This window comes from Corvus kubaryi, unplaced genomic scaffold, assembly GCF_017639235.1.
Source record: "Corvus kubaryi isolate FWS band 111438036 unplaced genomic scaffold, C.kubaryi_AGA036_p1.0 71, whole genome shotgun sequence".
NCBI lineage: Eukaryota > Metazoa > Chordata > Aves > Passeriformes > Corvidae > Corvus > Corvus kubaryi.
The window spans coordinates 13009045-13035689 of NW_024582059.1; the positions used below are offsets into that span (position 1 = coordinate 13009045).

The 26645-nt window shown below is 37.2% G+C and overlaps 1 protein-coding gene across 6 annotated transcripts in view; it reads right to left on the bottom strand.

Annotated features, from left to right (window-relative positions):
- CCSER1 (coiled-coil serine rich protein 1) overlaps window positions 1-26645 on the bottom strand; it is a 629908-nt gene that overhangs the window by 364623 nt on the left and 238640 nt on the right. For all 6 annotated transcript variants that reach the window (XM_042049677.1, XM_042049676.1, XM_042049678.1 and 3 more), the window contains exon 6: window positions 16913-17123. In XM_042049677.1, the coding sequence (XP_041905611.1) occupies window positions 16913-17123 (211 nt within the window). The remainder of the gene's footprint in view (window positions 1-16912; window positions 17124-26645) is intronic.

Genomic DNA, 26645 nt, shown 5'->3' on the forward strand with positions numbered 1-26645 from the left:
ATATTGTCTTCCAGACAGCAGTACACATTAGCTATGTTCCCTCCTCCCTCACTGTACTACTTTATTAATGTGAACTCAAGGTCTCCTGCCTCCTTCCATAATTTCTAATTACCTATAGGTAATATTATAAGGAATGTCCATTAGCATAAAGATTATTTTGGTATAATAAGACACATTTTAAGGCTATCAATCTTTCTCCAGACTGAAAATTATGTATTTTGCCACTACAGGGTTTTACCTTAAAGCTTTTAAAAAGTACCATTCCATGCAAAGAGGTTAGATTCACTGCATTCTCTTTTATTCCCAGCTATTTTTATTCCACTACATTCCAATTTAAAATTGAAGCTTGCTATCACTTAAAATGACTGACAGAAATTTTAAAAAGGATCATTTCATCTTTTCTTACATTCAGCAACAGTGTTTAGAGTTTGGTCTGTCATTCTGCGAAATTGGCTTGGATCTACAATCTGCAAATGTACTTCTAAATACCAAAAAACGTCTCTGCGAGCATCAGGCAGAAAACAAGTTCACCATTTGAAAAGGCTTGTCATTTGAAAATACAAGTAGGACATATGTGGCTCATAAATGCAAGCCTTCCTTGTAGGAAGAAATGTCTCGTTAGTTGTCTGTTCAAGCTCATTTATTCTTCAATATTTAAAGGTGATCCTGCATGTGACAAATACGAGAACATTCAGAGGCGCTGTAAAACACACATGCATGTTTATTTTACACATTCAAAGGTGAATTACAAAAAACAACTTATTTCTTGCTCTGTGTGTTCAGTAGTAAATGTTGCTTAATTTGAATATAAAGGCAGGTTTTTTGGTACATGGAAATGGCAGAAGGAGGTCAGAATTTGCTGGTGTGCTCTCAGCCACACAGCAGAATAAACTGCCTTCCCCTCCACCAACCTTTCTTCCCCTACCCAGAAATTCTCTGATCTAATGACTCCTTTGGTGACTGCCCAGTGGATTCTTCCTTCCTGGCACTGAGGTGTTGAAGCTATACATCAAAAACCAGAGAGGTTTAGTTGTCCTGAGCTGCAGTCAGCGCAGCAGAGCAGGCACGAGGAAGGAAATGAGACGCCCTCTTGGAAGAGCCGTACTCGTTCCCTTATCTTTCCTGATCTTGCCCAAAAGAACAGCAAGGCAGGACATGAAACACCATTTCTTCTCTGGCTTCCACTAAGAGCAGCAGTTACCAGCTGCTCCTGGTGTTGACGTGTGCTGAAAGACTGATGCTATCCCAATCCATGTGCTGTAGCCTTGTATAGAGCAAAATCTATCTATTCCATATGAGAGAATGCGAAAGCGCCAGATTAAAATCTCCCAGATTTCAATCACATTTTTCAGAATAAAAAACTAAGTCTACTAGAAACATTTGCCAGAAGTTTTGAAATGAAAAGAAGCAGCACTTTAGCAGAATACATCACCAAGTTCTTGCCATTCCATACATCGTTTCTAAAACCAACTGTTTCCGCTCCCTGAAGGCTTTTAACAGTGGTCACAGCATAACAGCAGCTAAGCATGTAAATCTACTTAAAAATGTCTCTTGGAATTTTTACACCCTTGTTCATCTTCCACACAAACATACTTCATTAAAAAAAAAAAATCTATTCCCACCAAGAAATAGTTCAGAAGCAATCTCAGGTATCCTGAGAGGCCTTTTCTCTGCATGCCATCAGTCTTAAATTCTTCTTTCCAAAGCTGTGTTTGCCCTTTCTTCCCAGGTCTATTGCTTCTGATAATCTGATTAGGCCACCTGATTTATAAAAAAAACAAAACAAAACAAAACAAAACCCTACCAGCACACAAAGACAAATAACAACTGCAGATTTTTCAGGTGGTACTAAAATTCTTGAAGACTGAGCCTAAGGGTATGATTTCATTTGAAACTATATTAACTCAGAATATATTCACAAGCTTTTATCCTGCTTTTACTGGAACTTAAGACAACCTTGTTTCTACTTCCAAAAGCCATTCCCTTTCTCTCTCTCTGTCTATATATATATATGCATGCACTTCAAAATCACTTCAATTCCTTTTCTGAAAGCCATCAACACCAATATTTGTATAACAAAAGTATGTGAACATTTCATCACCAGGGCTTGCAAAATCTAAAAATCATAAATATTGTACAGGATGTAGCACTATTAGGAATACAAGCATGTATGTGCCCTGCACAGAGAACTGTATGACCTTAGGGATGGGTATTTGGCTTTTAACAAATGAAGATGAAAACACAACAAAGCTAATGTACAGGGTTTCACAGAAAAGGGCAAGTTTTTAATAGGTCTTTTGAGTCCTAGTATAGTAACGTTATAGTAATCTATTCATTTTTAGAGGATAGATAAAAAACACCTTAACAAACACTTACTTTTCCACATCAAACACTGTAAAATTTATTTAAAAGGAGATGGAAAGACTTGAAGTATCTTCTCAATTGGCACCTAGTGACCTTTTATAGGTCAGATGGTCACTGAAAGATGGATATTACAAAAAGTGATATGAATGTATGGAGCAAGAGGCCAGTGACACAGCAGCAGAAATTTGCTACGAATCAATCAACTCCTGGATGGAGTAAGATAAGAGGAAAATACTGCTATCTTGCAACATTCACAAGACATTTATAAATGCTTAAAAGACAGGTGACAAATGCAGATCAAGAACAGCATCATCCCTGTTCTCTAAAAGTAGGCGTGAAGAGCCTTTTGTCCAAGTCCTATCTGGAACGAAATGGTGCACTCCGGGTACAATCATGAACACACCTTTGCAATCACCTACCTTCTGAAACTGACTGGGCTTGAGAAAGTCATAAGATTACATTAAAGCATGACAATACTTATTGTAGTTACAGGTAAAGACTTGTTTTGTAAACAGAATTAGCCTGCACTAACCTGTACTGTAACTCTTCTGTGCTGTAATCAACCAAATGACAACATAACAACAAAGATTTTTAATTTCCACAGCCAAGGATCTTTCTCTTGTCTAGTCAAAGACAAAACAACTGCAATAGGCAGACTTTAAAAATAGAACTGATGACTGCACAATTTCCTATTAGTATGCAGAAGAACTGAGTTATAAACCTAGCACCGATCAGAATACATCTGTGCTGCACAGAGACACAGAAGCTTCTTGGGGCCCACAAAGGCCTTGTATGTGAAAACTGTCAAGCTGTTGAGATTCCTGGCTCTCAAAATTTAGACTAGGTCTTCAGTACCTTTTTTTTTTTTTTAACACTTTTGAGGAGGGAAGGAAATGTTTAGCAGGAGAACAGCTAAATCATAGAATCCTAGAATATCCTGAGTTTTAAGGGACCTACAAGGATTCAAGCCCAACTCCTGGCACTGCACAGGACCATCCCCAGGAATCACACCATGTATCTGAGAACATTGTCCAAAGGCTTCTTGAACTCTGTCAGGTTTGGTGCTGTGACCATTTCTCTGTGTGCCCTGTGCCCAATCAGCTTCTGGGTGAAGAACCTTGTCCTGATATTCAAACTAAATCTCCCCTGACACAGCTTCATGCTGCTCCCTTGGGCCTTGAGACTGAACAGACCCAAGCAGACCATTATGAGATCTCCCCCCTCAGTCTCCTCTTCTCCAGGCTGAACAAACCAAGTGACCTCAGGCTCTCCTCATATGGCTTCCCCTCTAGACCCTAAATGTACCTGTAAAATCATACTGTCATAATTTTCTCTATTCTACTGCAACAGAAGTTGAAGTACCACCATCACTAGTGTAAGTCCACTATTCAATGTTACTGAAATCTAAGGATGTGCTTAAAAAAACAGTTTCTAGATAGGTAAGAGTCTGTGTAGGTCACTGTTTCGCAAAGTTAACTTTAGTGTCTGTGTTTGGTTTTACATACAAGAACAGAAGTGGGAGGTTTTGTCCCTAGAAGTACCCATTGTGCAACATCCCAATTATTTCATGTCAACTTGGATGGCTGATCCAGGCTGGGCCTTTCTAGGTGGTCAGTGCATGAGGAGTGCCTGTGTAGTGGTTATCTTAAGCTCAACCTGCCAGACTGACTTCCTGTGTTTCATGAAGGTCTGTGCATCATGCTGCAACTGAGCTGCTGAGCACTGGAGTCAAGTAGAAAACTGGAATTCAGGCACCCACGGCAAAAACTGTGCTAGCGATTATCTGCTTACTTAGGCTGCAAGACCATGACATGAAGTAGGATGACCACTTGAAGCTGAAAAGAACAGCAGATTTCAGATTTGTTATGTTCAGTAAAAATAAGAATTTTTGAAATGAGTCCACATAAAAAACAGAAAAATACACAAACTACAGTTTGTGCTGAGTTTACTTTAAAAATTAGCCCTGTTTTCATTAATGTCATTATTATAATTTCAGCTGTATTTTGCCAATCATGGTATGAAGCTAAAGAGTGCTTTGGTACAAGCCCCCTCTTTCCTGGTATCCAGGATACAATATATCTTCTCTAACTGCTAGTATTAGAAGCTATCGATACTTTTTGCTGGGCAGAAGCCTCTCTAAATAAAGCTTTTCCCTAAACCCTAATATAGGAATAAAACACTTCTTTTAAGTTAAGTCTCACAATCTCACTACCAGCACCTTCTAAGTCAGAATAAATGCTGCACATGATACAATTATAAACACATCGTTTGTTTTCCCTTATTCACTCCTTCAATTTTTTTTTTTTCCTTCAAAAGCAGGTGAGTGAACTTGTCACCACAGCAGTGATAAGCAAGAAGGCCCTGAATAATATCATGGGGCAAAGCCACGAAAATTACATCAGACAGTACATGAATATTTTATGTTACTGCTCCAAAAGTCGTCTGGAATAATGGCTACCCCAAACCTTAGTCCTCTTGCTTTTCCTTGTGGCTGGAGCTCATAATCTTGAAACAGCAAACTGTATTAAAATAGCCAAAAAACAAAACAAAACAAAAAAACCACAACAAACAAACCAAACAAAAAAATCCACCACTAAGAAAGCTACAGAGCTCAGCTGCTCAATCTTACTTCTACAGTTCATGTGTAACACTTGCTACAGCGTATGCACACAAACCACAGAAGAGACAGATGACAAGAAGATCCAGAAACAAGAAATTAAGCATATTTGTCCTTAGAAACAAGGGAGAAAGTGTTAATCTTAGTGAAATAGGATTCTTGCAGTACTGGCAAAGTTGCTGTCAGGATAAATTACTTGCTTCAGCAAATACCAAATACAGAAGCAGGCCTGCCAGGGTGCCAGACTAGCTCAAACAACCCCCCTTCCAGCAAAGCATTTCTACATTTAGTTCATATTTTGCCACTTTTCTCCTGTTCCTATTTTTGTATCCGTGCTTCATTCCCTCTCCCTTTTGCAGCTAGATTCCAGATAATGGCAGGAATTTGCAATTTAACATCAAAACCAAGATGGAATAAATGAAGGGGGTTTTTTTGGGTGTAACTTGCACAGAAAATCTTTTCTGAATAGCACACAGGAGTAAAGCTATCACTGCTGGTATTGCATTTCCCCAAAAGGAGATCTGAATGAAGAAGTAGTTTATAATTACGTACTTTTTTATTATTCTGACACATTGAAACTGTTTCGTAAGAACAAGTATTTTCAGTTCCCAGCATGTCCAGAAAGGTTCATTCCTATCTGTATTCCATAAAAAAATGGAATAAAGTTCATCATTGTAACCATGGAACAGAAAAAACTAAATGAAATCTTAAACCAAAAAGCTCAGCACAAGAATAATGTGTTCTTGAAGACTCACCATATATCTATTTATACAGTGATTATACTACATGAATAAAAGTAAACACTGGCTTTGAAATTAACACCCTACTTACATGCTCTTCCAACTCTGATGGAAACATATTCCATAAGACACTGTATCAAACTCCTAAAATCTCCATTTTTTCCAGTAGGCTCTGCAAGACCACAGTGCATTTCATTTATCTGTCCACAGTTCTGAAAATCACTTATAAACAGTACCCATCTAAACACGATGGAGAACAGAGCATTATGCAATGACAATATTATAGGACCAAAGTTCATACAAAACTCTTTTTTTTCTATGATTTAAATACTGTCAAGATATTTAGAAATGCTTCTCTAAGATCCTCTGCAGAATTCAGATACAAATATACAGAGGAAGGAAACTGAGTAATACCAAAAAAATGAGAAGAATACTCTGTACTAATTCTAATACTAGTACAGTATTTTACACTAATTCTTAATAATCCTAGCCAATTAAGCTGCACATAATGCAAGTCCCAAAGTGACTAGAGTGTGAGAAAACAATTTATCCAAATTATACTCCGTAATTATATTTTTGTAAAAGCTGGGATATAAATAGTAAAGAATTCTATTTTGAGCCGGTAAACTGCCCTAATAAATTGTTCAAGAAGCTGGAAAAAGATGCCATAAACACAAGATAATCAGAAAGATGCTTAAGTTGAGGAAAAAAGAAATCAATTATATGAATAAACCAACCAACCAACAGTCAAATACTGTATTGTATCAATAAATGACATCATATGGTAAAATACGGCATACAAAATATACTGATGAAGCTTGCATAGTCAAAACATAATGGCATCTTAATAAAGACAACTTAGAAGGAGCTTAATCACGAAAGTCAAAAGAAATACATTAAAAGTTCATATTCATCAGAAAAATCAGTGGTGAAAGAACAATGCAATGACAGAATGACATAGGCTAGGAAAGCTCAGTATCTAAACAATAGTCTTAAACATATTTTTAAAATATTTTGTATTTGAAATTATAAAACATATTTTTGGTATAAGTTCACCTTTTAGCAGCAAATTCAATGCAACCATCACTGTAACTAGCAAGAGACAGTGGCATATTTTAGGTACACCTGTGAGAACTGCATAGTTATGTACATATTTCAAAAGCACATGTGTCTTCCTAAGTACTTTATTGTAAAAATATATAAATGATATACAGCTAAATACCCTCATTTTAGCCACAGACATGGACACACCAGCACAATGAAAAAAGGCAGTCAGGCCCACCAGAATGTGAATTATAATGACAACCACATACAAACAAAACCTGTGAGTATGAATCCATTTTGATGTCACTGTCTTACTCATTCAGGGAGCCCAAAGCTCACTAACATCAAGGCAGAGCTCTCCACTGCCTCAACAAACTTTGAAAGAGAGCTTTGATTAAATAAAAAACTAGACAGCATAATTTATGATAGTTGGCTGGTTTTATAAAAGTCTGTATAATCAGCAATATTTTTATCATGGTTTATCTTACACTACCCTTGAATGTTCAGTTTCAGTACTCTAAAAAGGCTAATCTCTGTGTCAATATAAAAGCTATCTACACAAAAGGAATACAAAGTTCTTCTTTCTGACAGGGCAAATCAGGAAAGGTCCTGCTCACATGGGAGATTTGCTCACTTATTAAGATTTTGGTTACATCCAGACACGCTAAACTGTTTCTCCCTACATGCACCCTGACAGTCTTAATTTTAAAAGCAATTGTTGCTCCATAGCACCATGCATGAGGGTAGGAGTAAAAGTTTAAGACATCAACCGATCCAAAGCTGCATCACAAAGTGTAGAGGGGGAAAACAAAAAGGGGTTGGGGACTAGTGAGAAAAATGCTCATTTTCATAGCAAAAGGACTGACCCAAACACTGCCTGCTTTCTCTGTGCTACTACCAGAAGTTTATCAGCAGCAGGGGACTTACACAGATGAGCAAGGCTGGCATGGCTGTACACTGGAGATTTAAGGACTTTTAATTTAATTTGATACCATAGTTTAAATGAAATGCAAAGAACAATCTTTAGAAGAGATTTTTGCATGGCATGGCAAGTAATAAAAACTGCCCCTCTTTTTCCACTGTGGCGGCTTGTAGCTGTGACCAGAGATTTGTTTTCCTCATATTACACTAAAATAAAATGTTTAAAAACAAAACCAAACCCCCAAAAACACCACCACAATGATTTGCCCAGGAGGGGCAGGAAAAATAGTGCCACATAAGAGAAATAGAAATCCTAGGATAGAAATGATCCTTGACTAGTCGTTCATTTATCTCTATCCTGCTTCAAAGAGATGTAAGTAATCAAACTGTATCCTTTCTTAGCTGCTTTATGACATTCACAGTTTCTACTGAGGCAACATCAGTTATCTCTGAACATATATTTGTTCCTATTTAGATTATCTTCACAGAGATTTGACACAAGAGCTGCTGATAAAAAGAAGAATCTTCTTCTTAAGCTTGCAAATGAGGCTATTGCTTTTACCTGACAACTTTTCAATACCTTTTGTTGAGTCCAGGAGGGAAAACAGAGGAGAGTATTCAATTTAAATTTTAAAAAAATTTCTAGGCATGAGCTAAGTTTGCATGTTACATCCATGAGCTCTTCATTACATGGATGATTATTGTCTCTGTAAAGGGAACTCACCATGAACACAAAAATGTAAGGAGAAAGAAAGATGAAGAGAGCAGCAGTCTGACAAGGCACCAAATACCAGCTGGATTAAATGCACCTATGCTATTTCACACCCAGCTGAGGCTCTGACCAGAGGCAGAGAACTGCTGTTTTTTTAATATTAAGGTACATAAACTAGGAAAATACAGACTATCAGACATATGCAATATTTCTTTCGATACATCACATGCTCATGAAAGATACATGTGCCTACCAATTGGCTCTGGACAATTACAAAACCAGGTGTAGGATATGTCACCAATGGGCAATTTCTAAATCCTTTTCCAAAAAAATGTTTGTTTCTCTGTCACTGGGTTTCATCATGTAAGCCTTCAAACAAACCACTTAATCTTCATGAATTCAAGTGGAGCCAGACGGCACAAAATCAGCACTATTATTTTCTGTCAAAATCATAAAATCATCAAACACTCCAACTCCCCTGCAGAGAGCAGAGATGACATCTAGTAGAACAGGGTGCTCAGTTGCAAGCATGCTGTATCAGCATTTCTCATCTATTTTCTTTCTTCCACTAGAAAAATGATCAGCACTGTTCTGATAACCTGGGCTGCAAAGTAATGGAATGCACTGTGCAGAGAAGGCATCAAACAAATCTGTAGCACGGAGCTATGCCAGGATCCAGCTAAGCTACGAACGGTGAGATATTCTCCTGTGACTACACTAGCACTTGTTTCCAAAATTGTGGATGATCAAGGCATTAGGGATAATTAAGAGATCAAATTTAAATGCTGCAGAATCATCTGTATGGTCATACATGAACACAAATAGTTAAATGGGTAACTACAGGCACAGCTGGCACTCTACTACCTGAGTATAAGACCTACATTTTTATCTGTTACATTTTATTCTCCTTGAACATCCATTTACAGCAACAGTTGCATATTACCAGTTTTACTGCTTTATCTATAGAACCAGACATTTTTCAGTGTCAGGAAAACTGCAACCTATCGTTTCGAGGAAGAAAAAAATCTTAATATAGGGGGCATAAAGGACTGTCCAGCTTCCGATGTTGACAGACTATTTAAATGAGGACAATTCTTTTTGGTTTTAACCTATTGAAGTTGAAGGTAATGGCACCAGCTATAAGCCTCATATGAAATGCTCTTTGTAAATTACAAAACTGTTTGATGAGTTGGTATTTTCATAACTATAATAAATTTGCAGGAAAATCAATTATAATGACGCTTAGGTGCTGTCCTATTTTCAATTACTTTTTTCCTTTAAAAAACTGGATAACTGGGTAACTTATTGCAAAATCTGTTAGATCTGGCAGTCTTAAATGGTTTTTTATCAGAAATTCTTCCATCTACCTTCTTTCATTTAAATCAAATTACTCATGAGCCCTAACAACTTAGTATAATCAATTCCTTCTATAGACTCTTGCAGACAGTCAGGATTTCTTCCACCGCTTGCTCATTATTTTGCAATGCACTTTTTGGTATTTGTAGTTTTACCACAAAATGTAATTGGTGTGATCAGCTCCACTGCCAAGAAGTGAGGGGTGGGATTTAGCTGACCCACCTGCAGCAATGGATCAAAACCATGGAAGTACTAAACAAGACCATGGTTTCAGTTTTGCAACAGTTATAATTTTATGGTGTTCAGCCACAGGTTAATCACAGCCAATTGCACAGAACTGCTGATGTAGGGACATTACCTATTAATAGGGTTACTATTTTTAATGCTTCCCTGCAAGGTGCTGCTCAGACATGGCTTGTTGAGGCTGGGACACATTCTATGCAAATCTGTGCTAACCTGGAGCACATTGCCCTGCCATACGAAAATGCTTCATTCAGGCAACCACAGGAGAAATAACTCATCACTTGCTTTCTGAATACGGGGAGTAGACACTTCTATCACCACCCCCCCCACATGTGGAAGACAACGTTTCATGGTCAATCCAGTTTCAGTGAGGCTACAGCACACAGACACACGTAATCTACAAAGATTAAGCCACAGCAGCAGAACAAACAGAACAGAAATAGAGAAATTTTCCATTTTCAGTATTAAATATTAAGGGTATTCATTTCAGACTGATAATGTCAAAGTGTGGCTCAAAAACATTATCAATGTAGCTTTCAAAACAACTTCAGCATGAGCATGGGCAATGATGAACTGATAACAGAGCTGAACCAATTCAGAAGATCTTCTTATTGAGCCAGGATTAGTGTGGCTTCACAGGGGCCCAGAGCTGTGTGCCCATCTCCAACCTGTAACCTCACACTCTAAAGTACTCAGGAGCATCCGTTGTAAAGTACAATGATCCTTACGAGAAACAGAATCCAGGAAGGCTGGACATTCTTCAAGAAAGAAATCTTAATGGCACAGGAACAGCCCATCCCCATGTGCCAAAAGACAGGAAAAAAAACCCTTTGAGATCTTTGCAAGAAGAAGCAGGAAACTGAGGAGGACTACAAAGACTTCATGAGGTTATGCTGGGAGAAAATTAGAAGGGCCAAAGCCCAACTAGAACTTAGTCTAGCTACTATCATATAAAACAACAACAACAAAAGTTTTTATAAATACATTAACAACAAAAGGAGGGCTAAGGAAACTCTCTATCCTTTACTGGATGTGGGAGCAAACAAAGTGACAAAGGATGAGGAACTTTATGCCATTTTGCTTCTGTCTTTAGTAGTAAGATAGTTGTCCTCAGGGACAACCCAGACCCCTGAGCTGGAAGACGGAGCAGAATGAAACCGCTATAATCCAAGGGGAAATGGCCAGCAACCTGCTACACCACTTAGACATGCACATGTCTATGGGGCCAGATAGGATCCACCCAAGGGTACTGAGGGAGCTGGTGGAAGCGCTCAGTGAGCCATTTTCAATCATTTAGCAGCTGTCCTGGCTCACCAGGGAGGTCCCAGTTGACTGAAGGTTAACAAATGTGATGTCTTTCTACAAGAAGGGCTGGAAGGAGGCTCCCAGAAATTACAGGCCTGTCAGCTTGGTGCCAGGGAAAGTCATGGAGCAGATCTGCTTCAGTTCCATCACATGGAATGTACAGAGGTGCTCTTGTACCTTGAGAATGTCTAATTAAATAACTAACATTGGGTTTGTTCCTTGTTATTAAACTCCTTACAATGGGTAATCTCAGAATAAAACATCTTCACTGCCGAAGAGAACACCTAACTCTATCCATTTGTCCCCTGTATTCTCCATCACCCTGAGATATGCTCCTAGGAAAAAACCACACAAAGTGCAACAATGGGGTGTTCTGCCTGTCTTTGCAACTAGCTGGGCATGAGTATATACATGAGCCCATGTATATTTCCAAAAGAAAAAGCCAATTGAACGTGATAAATTTAAATCCTATTACTAAACCTAGTACCATTTTTATTATTAGTTATTTAAATTTATGAGTATATGTAGTATCAACATACCATGAAATGAAGGAATTACCAATTTCCAGCATGGATTACTTGATAAAAGGGGCTATGTTAAATGCAGAGCTGTTCAATAAATCAGCAGTGCTACAGTGGTTAATTACAAAGTTACTTAAAGGAAAAAAACCTGCAGTATTTTACAGTGTATTAAACTTTCAATTGGTTCCTAGAGCGGCTAACACAGTATTAGCAAGTATAATACATTTTATAGCAGACTGAAGGAAATGTTTTAATGTCTTTAAAAACCATAGTTTAAGGGCAATTCCATACTGACCAGCGATCAGACTACAAAATATCCAAACAGCAATTAGCCTTCTCTCAGTACTTTCCATCAGTGGATTGCAAGTGCAGCATAAAAGGGGACTCTATAATTATGCTTATTTTACTGATGAGGTGAAAGATGCATGGGGAGAAGTAATGCAGCCAGTGATATCTGACAGACTAATTGCAGCCTGAGTGGTATCACTCTGCCCCACTAATCTCAGGCAACCCTTATGGCCAGTCTCACAGCAATTTTGACATAATTTTCCACATTTCTCTTTTTTTTTGGTCTTTTTTTTTCAAGTGCAATCTAAAGACACTGTATCGGACACATTAACTTTTAATGACAGCCACAGGCAGCAGCAATTTCCCTCAGTAAAATAAATGATTAATTAGTAAAACACAGTATGCAATCCATGTCCAAAGTAACTTAGTCCTATTGCTAATTGTAGCAATTAGCTAAAGCACCATAGCCTGCGTGGTGTTTTGCAGAGCTCCAAAAAAGGCATGAGCTGAATAATTTATATTCCAAATTACACAAACATATAGACAACGTATCTTAATTTTTTAGATTAGCAACCAGTAAGGTCACTTCTGATATCGCCATAAAAATAACCAAAAGTAGAATTATGCAGCTAATAAACTATATATTTCATAAAGAATACATAGAAAATATGACCTTGTTTCTACAAACCCAAAGATTTTCTTTTAATTATGGCACTCAATGAAATTAATCAACATGCTCAACATCTAAAGTTTGAACAAAACCCCATTATCACTGACTAAATGGATTCCTTCCCAATACAACTGTATTTTTCCATTATGTTTATTTCAGCATAAGGACCTTCTCTTGCTAGGCACAAAGCCAAAACCCGACAAGTTCTGCTCAGTATGTCTGTGCCTGAAACGTTCAACCAATGATTTTAGAAAAGGCAAAGCCCTTAAATGTCCCCTCGATTAGCCAGACTTCAACATTGCCTAAGCCAGCTATAACTCAAGCCATAAAAAAGTTTAACAGATGGAAATAGTTTCATTCTCATCTGGAAGAGCACAGGAAAGCCAACATATTGCTTGGTTAGGAGGCATTATGTATTCATTATTGTTCATAGCAGTAAGTGAGAAAGAACATAAAGTCCAGTTTTCAGAAGCTCATTGGCTAAACACAATCAATCAGTTGCCAGAAATGTTATAAACCATAGAAAGTATAGAACATCCATTGTTCTATACTTTTCCCCAAAAATGGGGGAGAACAAAAATGACAGAGATTAATTGAAGAACTGTTCAGAGCAGAGAGGCCTGCTCGAAGTCAGAAGGTAAAGAATCCACTTCTTAGGAATGGAAAAAGCTCCCAATTTCATCCACCCAACTCCCATTTTCTTGTCTTCTCTCTTTCAAATGAGAGGAGTTACTACTGACAAAAAGGTTAGTACCATAAAGACTTTGAGGAAAAAAAACCAAAAACCAAACAGTCCAAATAAACATCCACGAGCTGCAGAGAAAAGGGGGACCAAGAAATCACGGACAGGCCGCAGAACAGCTTGTATTGTCTGCTAGGCTAAAGTCGCTTTTATCAAGCTGCCCATGTTGGGTAGTACAGGTTAATACTTTTTCATGAAATTATGCATCCCACAGGTCTTGGTTACACAATTTATTGCAGATTTGTCTTGTCAGAAATGGAACATCCATGAGAAAAAGCTGCAGAAGAGATTGAGAGAGATCTTCCAGAGCACTTGGAAAATCAACAAGTTTCCTCAACATGCCAGGACCCTCCAGACTATCCAGCTTTGTTCAGTGAGGTTCCCCAAAACATTGGGGAACCATCTGCCTTATGAGCCTTGCATGGCCAAAACCATAAAGAATTATTAGTAGACATTTTCAAGGCTTTTTCACTGAAAGTGAAATGGTAATTAATTCTCTTAATTGAACGATCATTCATTAGCCTTTTACTAAATAACATTCTCAGTCTTGAAAGTTACTGCCATGTCTTCAATTTCCCTTTTCAAGATAAGACTAATAACAAGCCTGTAAGTCTGCAGCACAGTACAGCATACATTGTATGCAGTTTTTCCATTTAGATTCTTCAATTACAAGCAACTGTAACAAAAAGAACCATATTTTACTAGCTAGTATTACATTTTGGCAGATCATAATTAAATTATTCCTTAGAAGCAGTGCTCAGTGCTTAAGAAGAAGGATTACACTGAATAACAGGGCTAATATTTTAACTCAATTAGCATGTTATTTTTCAATAAAGAGGTGTACACTACTGTAATTCCTTCTTCTATGGGTAATATCAGCTATAAAACAGAAACACCGCAACTTTTTTTTCTGGTAACCCATGTAATTTCCCCCATGAAGTCTGTATAATTTTAAAGTGGCTGAAAACGTGACATATTATTAGTTTTATAAATATATAATCTTATTTTACAGTCTTGCAAGCATAAAATACTCCAATTCTATACAAGTCTGCCAGAGACTATGTTTGACTACATCTAAAAATGCCTGAGCATTCCATGCTAAGGAAAGAATTTTTCTTTAATGTCTTTTATTCTGGACTGCTCTGAATTTGATTTACAATATTGGTTGGGGCAGAAGTGACTTTTGGATGAAAAAAATTACATCTAGTTGCAATGGAAGTAGGGGATCTTCTCCATGGAAACTGTCTGCTAAATATACTCAGATGACTTATTTATCAGATTCTTCAATACAGTATTTCAATTTTATGGGATTATACTTTCCCGTAATCTTTCACTAATAATTTAAAAGTGACATAAACATACAAATGTCTGAATTTCTGAAGATAATCAAGTTGTGTCATTTCAATATAAATTTCTAATACAGTTCAAGGTCATCTTCTCTTTGGTTGCTCAAAGTAACTACTCAGGTTCTTTTGAGGTAAATTACAGCACATATGGACATCCAAATGTAGAATTAGGAAAAGGCTATTTTGATTTCATAGGGCAAGACAAAAAGAAAACTACAGAGACACACTGTGTTACAGTCAGCTGGGGAAATGAAAATTATATAGGACAAAGGAACAAATAAGTAAAAGACTGAATGATTAAGATGAAAAAATAAAATCAATGAGTTATATAAGGAGGTATTAGTAACTGGACATGAAATTCTGGTGAGTCACATGAAATACCTTATGTTCCTTCTGTGGAGATCACCTGGTGAATGTTTCTAAAGATGAAGTACTGAAAGGTACAACATATTTCCAAAGAGAAAATAACAGTAGATTCTTACACAAGTTTAATGGAACTGTGTAAGTTAAACTAAAATTCTTATGCTTACCATCATGGTAAGAAAGACCTTTTCTGATCATAATAGAATTATTCACATTAGAAGCAACAGAGAATGCTGTCTATATTACCACCTGAATGTTAGAACTTCTATGTCATATAATATAATAATTCTTATTTATTTCAAGATACAATGAGGTTACAAATCCTTTCAATTCACTCTACATTCTCACATTATATAAAAAGCAACTAATGGAGAATTAATGATTTCAATTCTTGATTCTGCAATCCAGAAGTGCATTAAGGACCCATATAGCACAAATCAAGCTTCTAGTGAACTGAAGGAAACACGAAAGTCTGAGGCTTGCCATTCAACAAAAACAGGTGGTTTAGAAGGACTCATTTCAAACCATCGTGGCTAAACCTTTGACAATCCTTTTCAGATAGGACTATAGTTGGTTGAATTTAGATACAGACGACCACTAAGTGAGCAGCAAAAACCCCCCAACTTATTTTTGGTGTTTATTATATGATGAAGTTTCAACATGAGAAATTCTGTTTCCATCTTCAGAAAAAAAGTTACAATGAGGTAGTCAAATATTGGAATGGTTACCCAGGGAAGCTGTGGAGACTCCATTAAGGTACCAAAAGTTTAAGTGGACAAGGACCTGAGCAACCTGTTCTGAGCTGGCCTTGCTTTGAGTAGAGAAGGCTGACCTCCAGAGAGCCCTCTGAACCTAAATTATTCTCTATTTCTATAAATAGATTACTATTCTGTATTTCTATATAGATAAAAAAACAACAACAAAAAAATATTCTTCTTGTAGATCAAAAAGATAAAGCAAACTGCAATTCACTAACACGAAGATGAAAGTTAATGGTGTACACCTGAGTAAAGGCTCCACCAAAAGGCTGGAAAGTGTCAAAAAAAAAAAAAAAAAAACACCAAATGATTTGATTTCTCTAAAATTCTAAAGAGAAACAGACAAAACAAAATGTTCAAAGCAGCACCAGCAGTCCATAGGGGAAGCAGGAGAATATAGCAGAACAGGACAAGCCAGGACTCTTGAAATTGTTAGGAAATGGCCCAGTGAATGGCCTAAAAAATTTCATTTCAGCCATCATTTACAAAATCAAGCTGGCAACCTTTTAGTACTGCTACTTAATAGAATTTTTTTCCTTTGCATCTCTCCTCTAAATAAATTGCATGTGACTTCATAACAGATAACGAATGCAGCAAGGAAACTGAAAAGCTCTAAAATACTGGAAGAAAACAATACAATGTATTTTGACCTGAAGCAGTTGGCCTCCCCTGTCCCCTTTCTGGTAAAAGCTCAAAAGAAGCTTTACACTCTGGACATCAAGATGGTAGGATCAATTAAATTCTGCTAGTATAAACTTTCTGACCTTCACCATGTTGAGCCATGACTATCTATACTTCTGCATCAATTCCACATATTCAAGACATATTAGAAGACATCAAATCCATAAACTTTACTGACCCTTTTGCTGCTTAGCTCATTAATACTGAAAGATATTAATCTAACAAATAAGTGGGTGATTACCTCTTGAAGAACCCTCTTCATTTTCAGAAGCAATGTCTTTACAGCTGTGCAGTCTTGGAGCATCAACCTGAAGGGCAGAGACTCAATGCCTCCACCTTCTTCCAGACCAGTGAGAGGCCATTCCACAGATGGGCTGCCAGCCAGCTGGCTAACACGAGGGTACCTGGCTTCTCCTTGCTCCACCTCCTTCGACAGCTTCAGGGATAGATTCCTTGTAAGAGAAAACAGAAAGATCAACACTAAAATATGAAAAAACTAACAACTGGAGGGGTTAGTTCTTTGAGCCTAAAGACATTTATACATTTGCTTTTTGAGCCAGCTAGCATGAACAGCCTTTATAACGTACGTATAGCCATATGGTGTTAGCAATAAAATACACATTTATAAAAGTACCGTACTCTACAGGAATTAAAACTATGCTCCAGCTCACACCCTTCATAAGAAAGCCATTTTCTTAAAACAAAATATCCTATGGGCAAAACTTCTACAGGTCTATTTTATTTCAGCTCAGTTTTACAAAAAAATGAATCTGTCACACACTTTCAGAAGCTAAATCAAATCACAATCTCCCATGTGCTTTGACTTGCAACCCAGAAAGAAAAGAAAACTGCAAGAAAAAGTACTCCCTTCTGGGCTGGCCCAGTGACAGAAGATGGACCTGCTATTGGATAAAATGGAATACGGAATTTAATTAATCTGCACGCACTCTTAGGTTTAGTCACTAGTACAGCTATATAACCAGAACATGAAACAAAACAACACTAAGTTGTGGTTGAGAATCCATTAAAGACACAGAAAGATTCAGAAAGATTTTGATGGACTTGAAAAGTAATAAAAGACCACTATTTTGCTGCATACGCACTATCTTCCTTTAATATCAGAGCAAGTTATCTAACAGAGTTTTTCCCATGATGAAGAAAGTCATACTAAATTAACTCAGTACAATTAAAGACGCGAGCAGAAGCGGTGAAGAAAATGACAATTATTATTCATTTAAAGTATTGTTCCAATTTTCTGTTCCATTTGAATTTTTACACAACACAAAGCTGATTCCACCATAGTTTGGAAGGACAAAGAATATTTTCACACATTAAATTTTCCTTAACTTTGGTTTTATAGGACCCACAGACAAAACCAGATTAAGGTGATTTCTTAAGACAAGCAATTCCCACTGCCATACTAAAAAAACTGGAAATTAGGGCAGTATAACTATCTTTTATGGATGGTTCATTTTTATATTCAGCAAGTTATGCAATACACAGTAAAGACAACATGTTAGATCAAACAGTGTATCACAGAGATCACACATATGGACAGATCCTCATGACAGCCAAGGGAGCTAAAATTTCAGGCTTTTCAAGACTCTCATAAAACACAAAAACCAGTCTGTTTTAATTTTTAAATGCATTAAAAGCTCATTGAGTAAAATATTTTGCATCCTTTAAAATAAAAATCTGAGGTGGATGGTAAAGTTGCTTTTGATTGAAGGATATTAAACCACTGCTGTTTTATAGCCTTTAAACAAGACCCAGGTATAAATCATGCAAAGAAAAAAAAACTTATGAAGTATCCTAACATAGGCCACTTTTAAAGGTTTATAAAAGAAGCCATATTCAAACCATCAGAATCTACACTTGCATAAGATTTTTGTATCCAGAAAAGCACAAACTAAGATGAAGCAACAAGGTCCTGGTTTTTTTCCACCCAGTGCCTGCAGACTAGAAGACGGATTATTCCTTAGAATATTCTGTACATTCACTTTGTAAGTCTCACTGAAGTTTAATCTTCCTCATACTCCTCTACAGGCATCCTATGAGGGTCCCACCCCAGCCCTGAGAAATAACCCATTTAAGATATACTGTCTCCCAGAAGGAATCTTTTACTGCACATTATCAGGGAGAAGAAGCTGGTATCACCAGCCATGCCCTGCTCCTGCCCTGACAAGGAAATAAGCAGTATTCTTGGAAAACCATCCTCCTCTATGGAAGAGATCAAGTGTTTATGTATAAGCTACAGATTTACTGGAAATATAGCAATTCTGAATTTCAAATAAAGAAAATATTTTCCGTTACTTCAGTGGGCTTTACGCTGATATCACACTGCTCAACATACAAAGTTACCATCTTTTCAAACACAGAATGCTGTACTAAAGTATGAAAAGCACCATAATAACACATCACCACTCACAGTCTTAAGAGTTTAAAATCTGACTCAATTGCTACTCGAAAATGATGACTCAGAGTTGGTATACAGTGACCATTCAGATTGTACAGTCTTTTCTGATAGTTCAGAGGCACTTTAACTGATCTGTGACAGAAAAACTCTTCACTCTCTGACGCAACTCATTCTACTTCCTGCAGAAAAAAGAAACTCATTTAAAATTCATTCCAGAAATGGTATTTCATCAAGTTCATTATTAACAGCATCCAGGTGGCCAGTTACAGTATTATTACAGTAATTCACTGCAATTCATCTCAAAGCAGCAATAGAGATTTAGAAAGGAAAAAAAAACGAACGCTCTTCCTAAATTAGAAGTTTCACTTTATCAGTAAAACATCTCAGCCTCTGAAGCTGGAGTAGGCGCTGGTTCCTTGCCTGGTAATGCAGGAGCTCCTTACAGATGGCCAGAGCCCTCCACCTTCCTAAAATGCGTTTATTGCAATAAAAACACTTCACAGGCAAATGTTATCTGTGACAAACTTCTTAAACTGTTGGAAAAAAGCCTTGAAAGGTCTATTTTAATGACTAAATACAACATATTTCCTTCAAGTGACAACACTGACTATATAATATTATCAACATACAATATTTCAGAAATGTAATTTGGTCACTTTTAAATACATGGCTCCAGCCTGAGATCTAAATTTGCCTGCCATACGCTTAGGCTAAGCTCCTACTTTAATAAAACCACACCTGAAAACATTCTGAGCACTGGAAGTCAGTTTCAAAATGCTTCTGAAAGGGCTTAACCAACCCTGCTACTACTCCTTCAAATGATTTCCTGGATGGTTTGGTTGTCACCACAGGCAAATTGGATGGGACCACTCCATTCTGGAGCATGTCCGTGGTGCAGATGTGCACTGAACTACCATCCCATAGAGATGTCACCCCAAATCCCTGAGCATGGCTATGGAGCCATGAATGACAACAGAGAAAAGGACACAATGTTAGTAGAATTACTGCCACCATAAGGTCAGAAAATCCACAGAAACGTCGTTTCAAGTCTGTAAATGTTAAATAGGGTGAAAACCTGTGCAACTCAATGGTACTTTGGGCCTTTGTTTCCTTTGCATCTGGACATACTCACTGAGCAGCACTAATCTATTCTCTCATTTCTAATTGATAAAAAAATCAGAAGCTACAATATCCACAGTCAGTAAAATGGTAGTGCCATTAAGGCAGATTTCTATTTCAAAAGCAGTCTTTATTGAAACAGTACACTAGCATTAAAATAATCAATCAGTGGCTCTTAGCATTTAATAGCCTCCATCAATTCAATACAACCACATGTTAACTGAGTAAGAGACACAGTTTGTGCAGGTCCTTTGAAAGCTCCTTTTCCCTAGGAAGGTAGAAGAAAACCAATTTTCTTATGTTAAAGAATTCTTAAAGAAGTTTACTAAAAAAATAGGAAAAAAGGGGAAAAGGGGGAAAAAAGGGAAAAGAAGAAAAAAAAAAAGAAAGAGGAAAAAGGGGAAAAAAAGAAAGAGGACCCGAAGATATGGATTTGCGGCTTGAGCTTGTTGAAGTTATTCTTCCCCTCTTACTGATCCTCAGATCAATGATTTGAAGAGCTTATGGTAATTTGAACTTCACTTACATAAAGATCCCCAGATTATGTGGACTTTAATCTTCTTAGTTTTCAGCAGCAGTGCTCAAGATGTTGTTACAGCAGAATTAGCCTAAACTAATACAATTGGTTCCCCTGAGTCTGCTTCTCTTGATACCAGCTTAACAGAGAAGAACCCATGCAACACTACTGGCACCAGGAAGGCTCTGAAAGCAGAGCAAAAGACCCCAGGCTCTATGAGCAGAGCTGAACACACCTTCTTTCTTCCCTGAGGGCTTATCTTCTAAAGCAGGGTCTTAGAAAAAGCCTTAAACCACTAATTTCCAGCGTTTAAGTGTGCAGCTGTGTGTGTATACATTCATAAATACAGATACCATATATATACACACACAAGTATTTTTATAGCTCTGTGTGTAAATGTGTATATGTACAGTTGTAGAAGTCATACACATACTCATCTATAAACATATAAAAACTTGGTATTTGTTAATTTTTCAGAAAAACAAGTAGTTCTTATTTGTCCAGAGCTTGGCCAATCAGAAACACATCCTTTTACATTATAAGAAAAATGTTCTTAGTTTCATACAGAGGTTATATCCTGAAATCCTATTTCATACTAATCTAGAGAGCCTTCAATCCACATTTCTCTCTCCCATTCAGAATTTTCTTTTTCCTCACCAACAGTAAAGAGATCTTCCTCCTTTGGAAAAATAACTAATTAGTGTTTTGATAAAGATCCCTCAGTTGGACCACATAACACGTCAGAGCAATTGCTTCTGATTTTTAGAGGAAAATCTGCCTACCTCAAATACTTCCAAAAATTCAGCTCGAAGCATTCTGTGGCTCTCCTAAAATGAAGTACATTACCTGTGAAACCCTACTATCATCCCAGACTGAATCTTAATCCCCGAGTGATCTCCTACTAATCTCATCTAGTAGAGATATGTTCTATCCCAAACAGTTTACAACTGAAATACAGGGATATATTTTGGGAAAAAAGAAAGGCCCCTCACCATATTTAGCAGAATTAAGGCACAGACTTTTAAAAGCACGTTCCTAAATATTACAATGATCATATAAAATAATGCCCTGCTGGGTGCCTAGATGTTCTCAAGATCTAGTCAAGGAGCATAAAAATTGGCAAACTCCTCACTCAGCTCTGAAAACACAGGCTTTGCAATACTAAGATAAAAAGGTAACCAGAACTTAAACATTTGGCTAATTATTAGCATATTACCATATTAGCATATTACCATTCTTTAGCATCAAAATATCTACCTGTCCCTGTCTCACACAATTTCTCAACACTGCTTCTGTTCTAACAAAGAATGCTTCAGCAGTTGTAGGGATAAGATCTCGGAATCTTGTACATCAGTGTGTCATAAGGTACACGCTGTTTGGCATTTTACAGCTCTTAGAACTGTGTATCCTTTATTGGTATTCTGATGCTATGATATTTCAAGGTCAGCCATTTAGAGAAATGATGTGCAGTATCTGTTACTATCAAATTCTCCACCCACACAGAAGTGTGCACACAAACTCTAATGGCCAGTCAGTGCTGCTGTAAGTTAAGAGACTGTCAACCTTGTCCATTAAAACTGCTTTTCTTTCCAAGGTTTATATCATAGTCATAAAGACATCCTTCTGGCTAGAACCCGGTGATCAAGAAATATGGAACCAATTAAAAAAAAAAGTTTAAAAAAAATATACAATAGCCCTCCATCTTTCAGCTGCTGGTAAAGTATAGCTGTTAAGGGCCTGTCAAGCATTTCTTTCCTTTCTCTAAACTCCACAGGAGTTAAGAGCTCTGTTTATATCCCCTGATCTAGCACACAACAACACTTCAAACCTCAGCCCTTTTCTTCCTCCTGGAATCTATTAGAAAAATTTAAATGTGACAAATTAAGATAATGTAACACCAAAGAATAACCAGACAATGTTTAAAAAACGCTCCTTGGAAGAGACCAGTGGGGCTTCTTCACTTTCAAATAGTAGCAGTGCAGTAGTAAGTAAAGCATTATAGACAAATCAGGAAAAGTAAATGAGGACAGCTGGGAATTGAGCCTTTGGTAAGCCTGAGTCTTTTTAAATTTTATTTTGACCCCACGCCCCCAAAAAACCCCAACATTTCTCTTTACCTTTCCTTTGCTCTAAATGTTTCATTCTTTCCTTTAGAAAATGTGCAGATGCAACATAAAGCTTTCAAGCTTTTACTAGGTTAAAAAAAACCCTGGAAACTCACAATGGATATTGGATATGATGACTGCCTTCCAAGAAGCACAAGTCGTGCACTCCTTTCATTCAGTTACCAAACTAGGTTTCCTTACTTAAAAACAAATTTTCATATGCTTCCTACCACAGGTGGTAATTTTTTTATTCAAAACTTTATGAAATCCTGATCAAAATTATGTGTATTTTAAATGTAAGAAGAAAAAAAAAAGGCAAGTAATTTTCTGTGCTCAATAAGAAGGTACTGAACTGTTAGTATAGGCTTTAGTGGGAAGATAGGTATGCTAACAGGAAAGGTTAAATCCACTAAAAGACAAAAGGACAGCAGGAGTGTTTGCTTAATGCCAAGCAGAATTCACAGACATGGGCAAGACAGCAAAGATGGACTTCCAGTGAGACCAGAAAATTAAGCGGAAAATTCATATACTTTATAAAGGAGACAAGCCACTCACTTCAAGACCTGTCTGAATTGGTTTTTAAACACTTGGGAAGCACCTAATCGTATTATTACTGCCTGACCCAAGATACTATCTCTTGATGGGCTATTAAGCACTAAGAACGCTTCTGTGAAGCAAGCAAGCAATTCATTATACCTTGTGTTGGCCAAGAGGTTCATCTGAGATGCATAACAGATTTAAAAATGGTCCAATTAATATTTATTAAAATACCCCAAAATACTTTCAGCATTCTGCTTTCTTTCCCTACATCCCAAGCCCTGCTTGTCCTCCCCCTCATCAGGTGATTCAGGGAACTCTTCTTGGATTGGGTTCAATTATAAAAATGTCTAGCTTTCCGACCATGCCAGGGCCTCAAACCAAATACAGGCATCTAAATAATCGTCCTACAGGTTATTATGCTACAGCCACAAACATTCCTCCATTAGCAAAAATGCACATGCCTACAGGATTAGATGCCAGATAAATGCCAGGTACTCAGAGAAAGAACAATAAAATATCAGAGGAGCTGAGCAGTTAATGGATCCTCTGTACAACAATTAGGTAGTTAAAACTGTGTGGGTGTTCAGGAAATTCCAACTAGTAATCCTAAAATTTAACACTAACTCTACATTTTCATATAGTGAAATATAAAGTCAGTAATAGAATATTATCTCCAAAATACTCACTAATTACAAACACAGCTTTCTGAGTTATGATACCTTGAAATACTCTTCAACAGAACCAACACAATGGGCTGTTTTGGTAAAAACATATGATTAAACAAACGTATATCCCTTCTCCCTGCCCTCTAACAGTTTTAGAATAAGGAGTAGAAAACAGTTGCTTCTAAATTCAGGGGATACCATCCAACTATGTTATGCAGCAGACTTTATAAATATGCCAGGAGGAAACTGCAGCTTTAAAACCCGTCCTATTTCATTACCACATACAACAGTTGGAACCTAATGTTACCATTATAAGAGCTTTTATGTTAAATCCTGTTTTATGACCAATAAATGAAAGCATGTAATGGATTCAGGGACATAATTTACGAAGAAATCCAGACCATGTATGTAACTACGTATCCATTCTTGAAGATATCAACCTACTAGAGCTTTTTTTAAAGGTTTTATCACATTCTTCTTAAAAGTCTTTGTGAAACATCTCAGAAGTATGATCCCCATAGAAGTAACAAAACAACACAAGAATTCCAGCACCAGTGCTAATTAATTGCTTCAGTGAAAACAGCTCACACGCCATCATCTTGAAATAAGAGTCTGAGAGCTTCACAAGCACTAAGATTTCTCAGGAACCGCTCACCTTCCAAAGGTTCAAAACTTCTCCCCTGAACACCGCACAGCTCCAGACATCACCTTACAAAAACTGCCCCTGGTATAAACAGAGGCCAATAACTTTTTAAGAAAAATCCCCGGCTTTATACAGGGATGAAAGCCCCTAAGTTGTGGGACCCTTCATATATTGTTTCCTTGGGAGCATCCTCTCAAACAACCAGAGGGCTTGAACTAACTCAGAATGGTTTCACTTACAAGGCAGGTGTTGCAATGTCTGCACTTGGAATCTAATTAGTGAAATTAAACCCCTGCAACAGCACATGCTCAATTTTTTACACAAAGGCATTAGAGACCAAACAAAAAGAAAGCAATAAACTAATTAATGTGTAAATTAACCTAATTGCTTTGTTCTCTCATGACATTATCAATCACTAAGTGCCACAGCAGAAACGTGTTATTTTATCATATGGTGAAATTAGCCCACCTACAGGAGATTTCTTTGACTTTGCTGGTATGGTCTTCAGGGTTTTCATTTTTGATTGTAAATAACTCATTAAAAATAATCAGAATATTTAGTTTTATTTTACTACAGCACTGCAGTAGTGCTTCCATACTGTTCTTTTTCAGAAGAAAACATTTCTTGCCCTTTCTTTCCCCTATAATGTGGCCTGCTGTGAAAAACTAAATCTAATAAATTGTCAAACTGAGGCCAGAGACAGATGAAAAAGACAATGCTTTTTGTTTTGGTTGACTACGAAGGACCAAAGCTCAGATCTCTGAATCATATTGAAATATCTCTAAATATTTATTTGTACACCAGCACAGAGGAGGAAATAAGCACGCTAAAATTTCAGTACTAGCTCAGCTCTTCATGCTTACAATATTTTTGTGCTGATGCAACACTGCTTGACAGGTAAGTGCCTACAAACTATGTCCCACCAGAAGCTTCATTCTCTCTGCAATGCCTCCTGTCTCTCTCCACTTTGAGGACATAAGGTCCCCTGTCTTTTACATTGGGTTTTGAGACCATCATATTAAAATTCAATGTTTATTTCAGCTGTTTACTCTCTCGTTGCTACATTCTCTGGTCTGGGGACTCTGCTTGAATTACCTGAATATTTGGTGATGCTGGAATGGCTTCCAGTTTGCAGTACCCATTTGCAGTTTAAGGCTGAGAATGACATGAAGAGCAGTATTGTGCAAAACTGTGCAAGTTTAGAAAAGATCTCACTGAATCTGCATCCCACTGAAAAGATACAGCCCATGATTTGATGTCTGATGTCTGAATCCTTTCACACTGCACATTTTCAAATTTTAAGCAGTAAATGACAGTTATATTTGGAACACAATTTCTCCTAATTTAACATTACTGCGGTAACTTGTGCCATTAATTTATTAAAGCTTGCAACAAATATGATAATGAAAACACACACTTCCAAAAGTTGCTGTAAGGAAGTTATCAAAAATTTAGCATGATTATTAATTTATAACAGGATTTGTAGCATTTCTTCTGTGAAACACTAAATGTACATTACATAATAGCATAATTAATACTTTTAGCAACTGATTTTGCAAACTGTTTGTCAGGAGAGCAGCCCTAATAATTTTTGGAGTGTATGTTAAAACTTGCTGTCCATAGCTCCATCTGGACTGAGCTTAAAACTGGACTTGCCAACTCATTTATTTTCAAGGCAGTTTGCAGTATCACTCCAGCTTTTGGAATAAATTCCATGTTTTAAAATAAAATGCACAAAATGTCAATTTCTGGCCCACACTGTTGCCAGATACAGCATGACATTTTGATCTTAGCTCATCCTATAGATTCTGAATGCAGAAGACAAAGCACTCCAAAAATATGCCTGCGCACATATAGGCATCGTACAACCTTTGAAGCTGAATACTGCTCGACTTATTAGTCTGAACCTTTTGTGGCAAGGCTGTTCTCCTGCCTCTGCTTTCAGGGATCAGAGATCCATCACAAACTT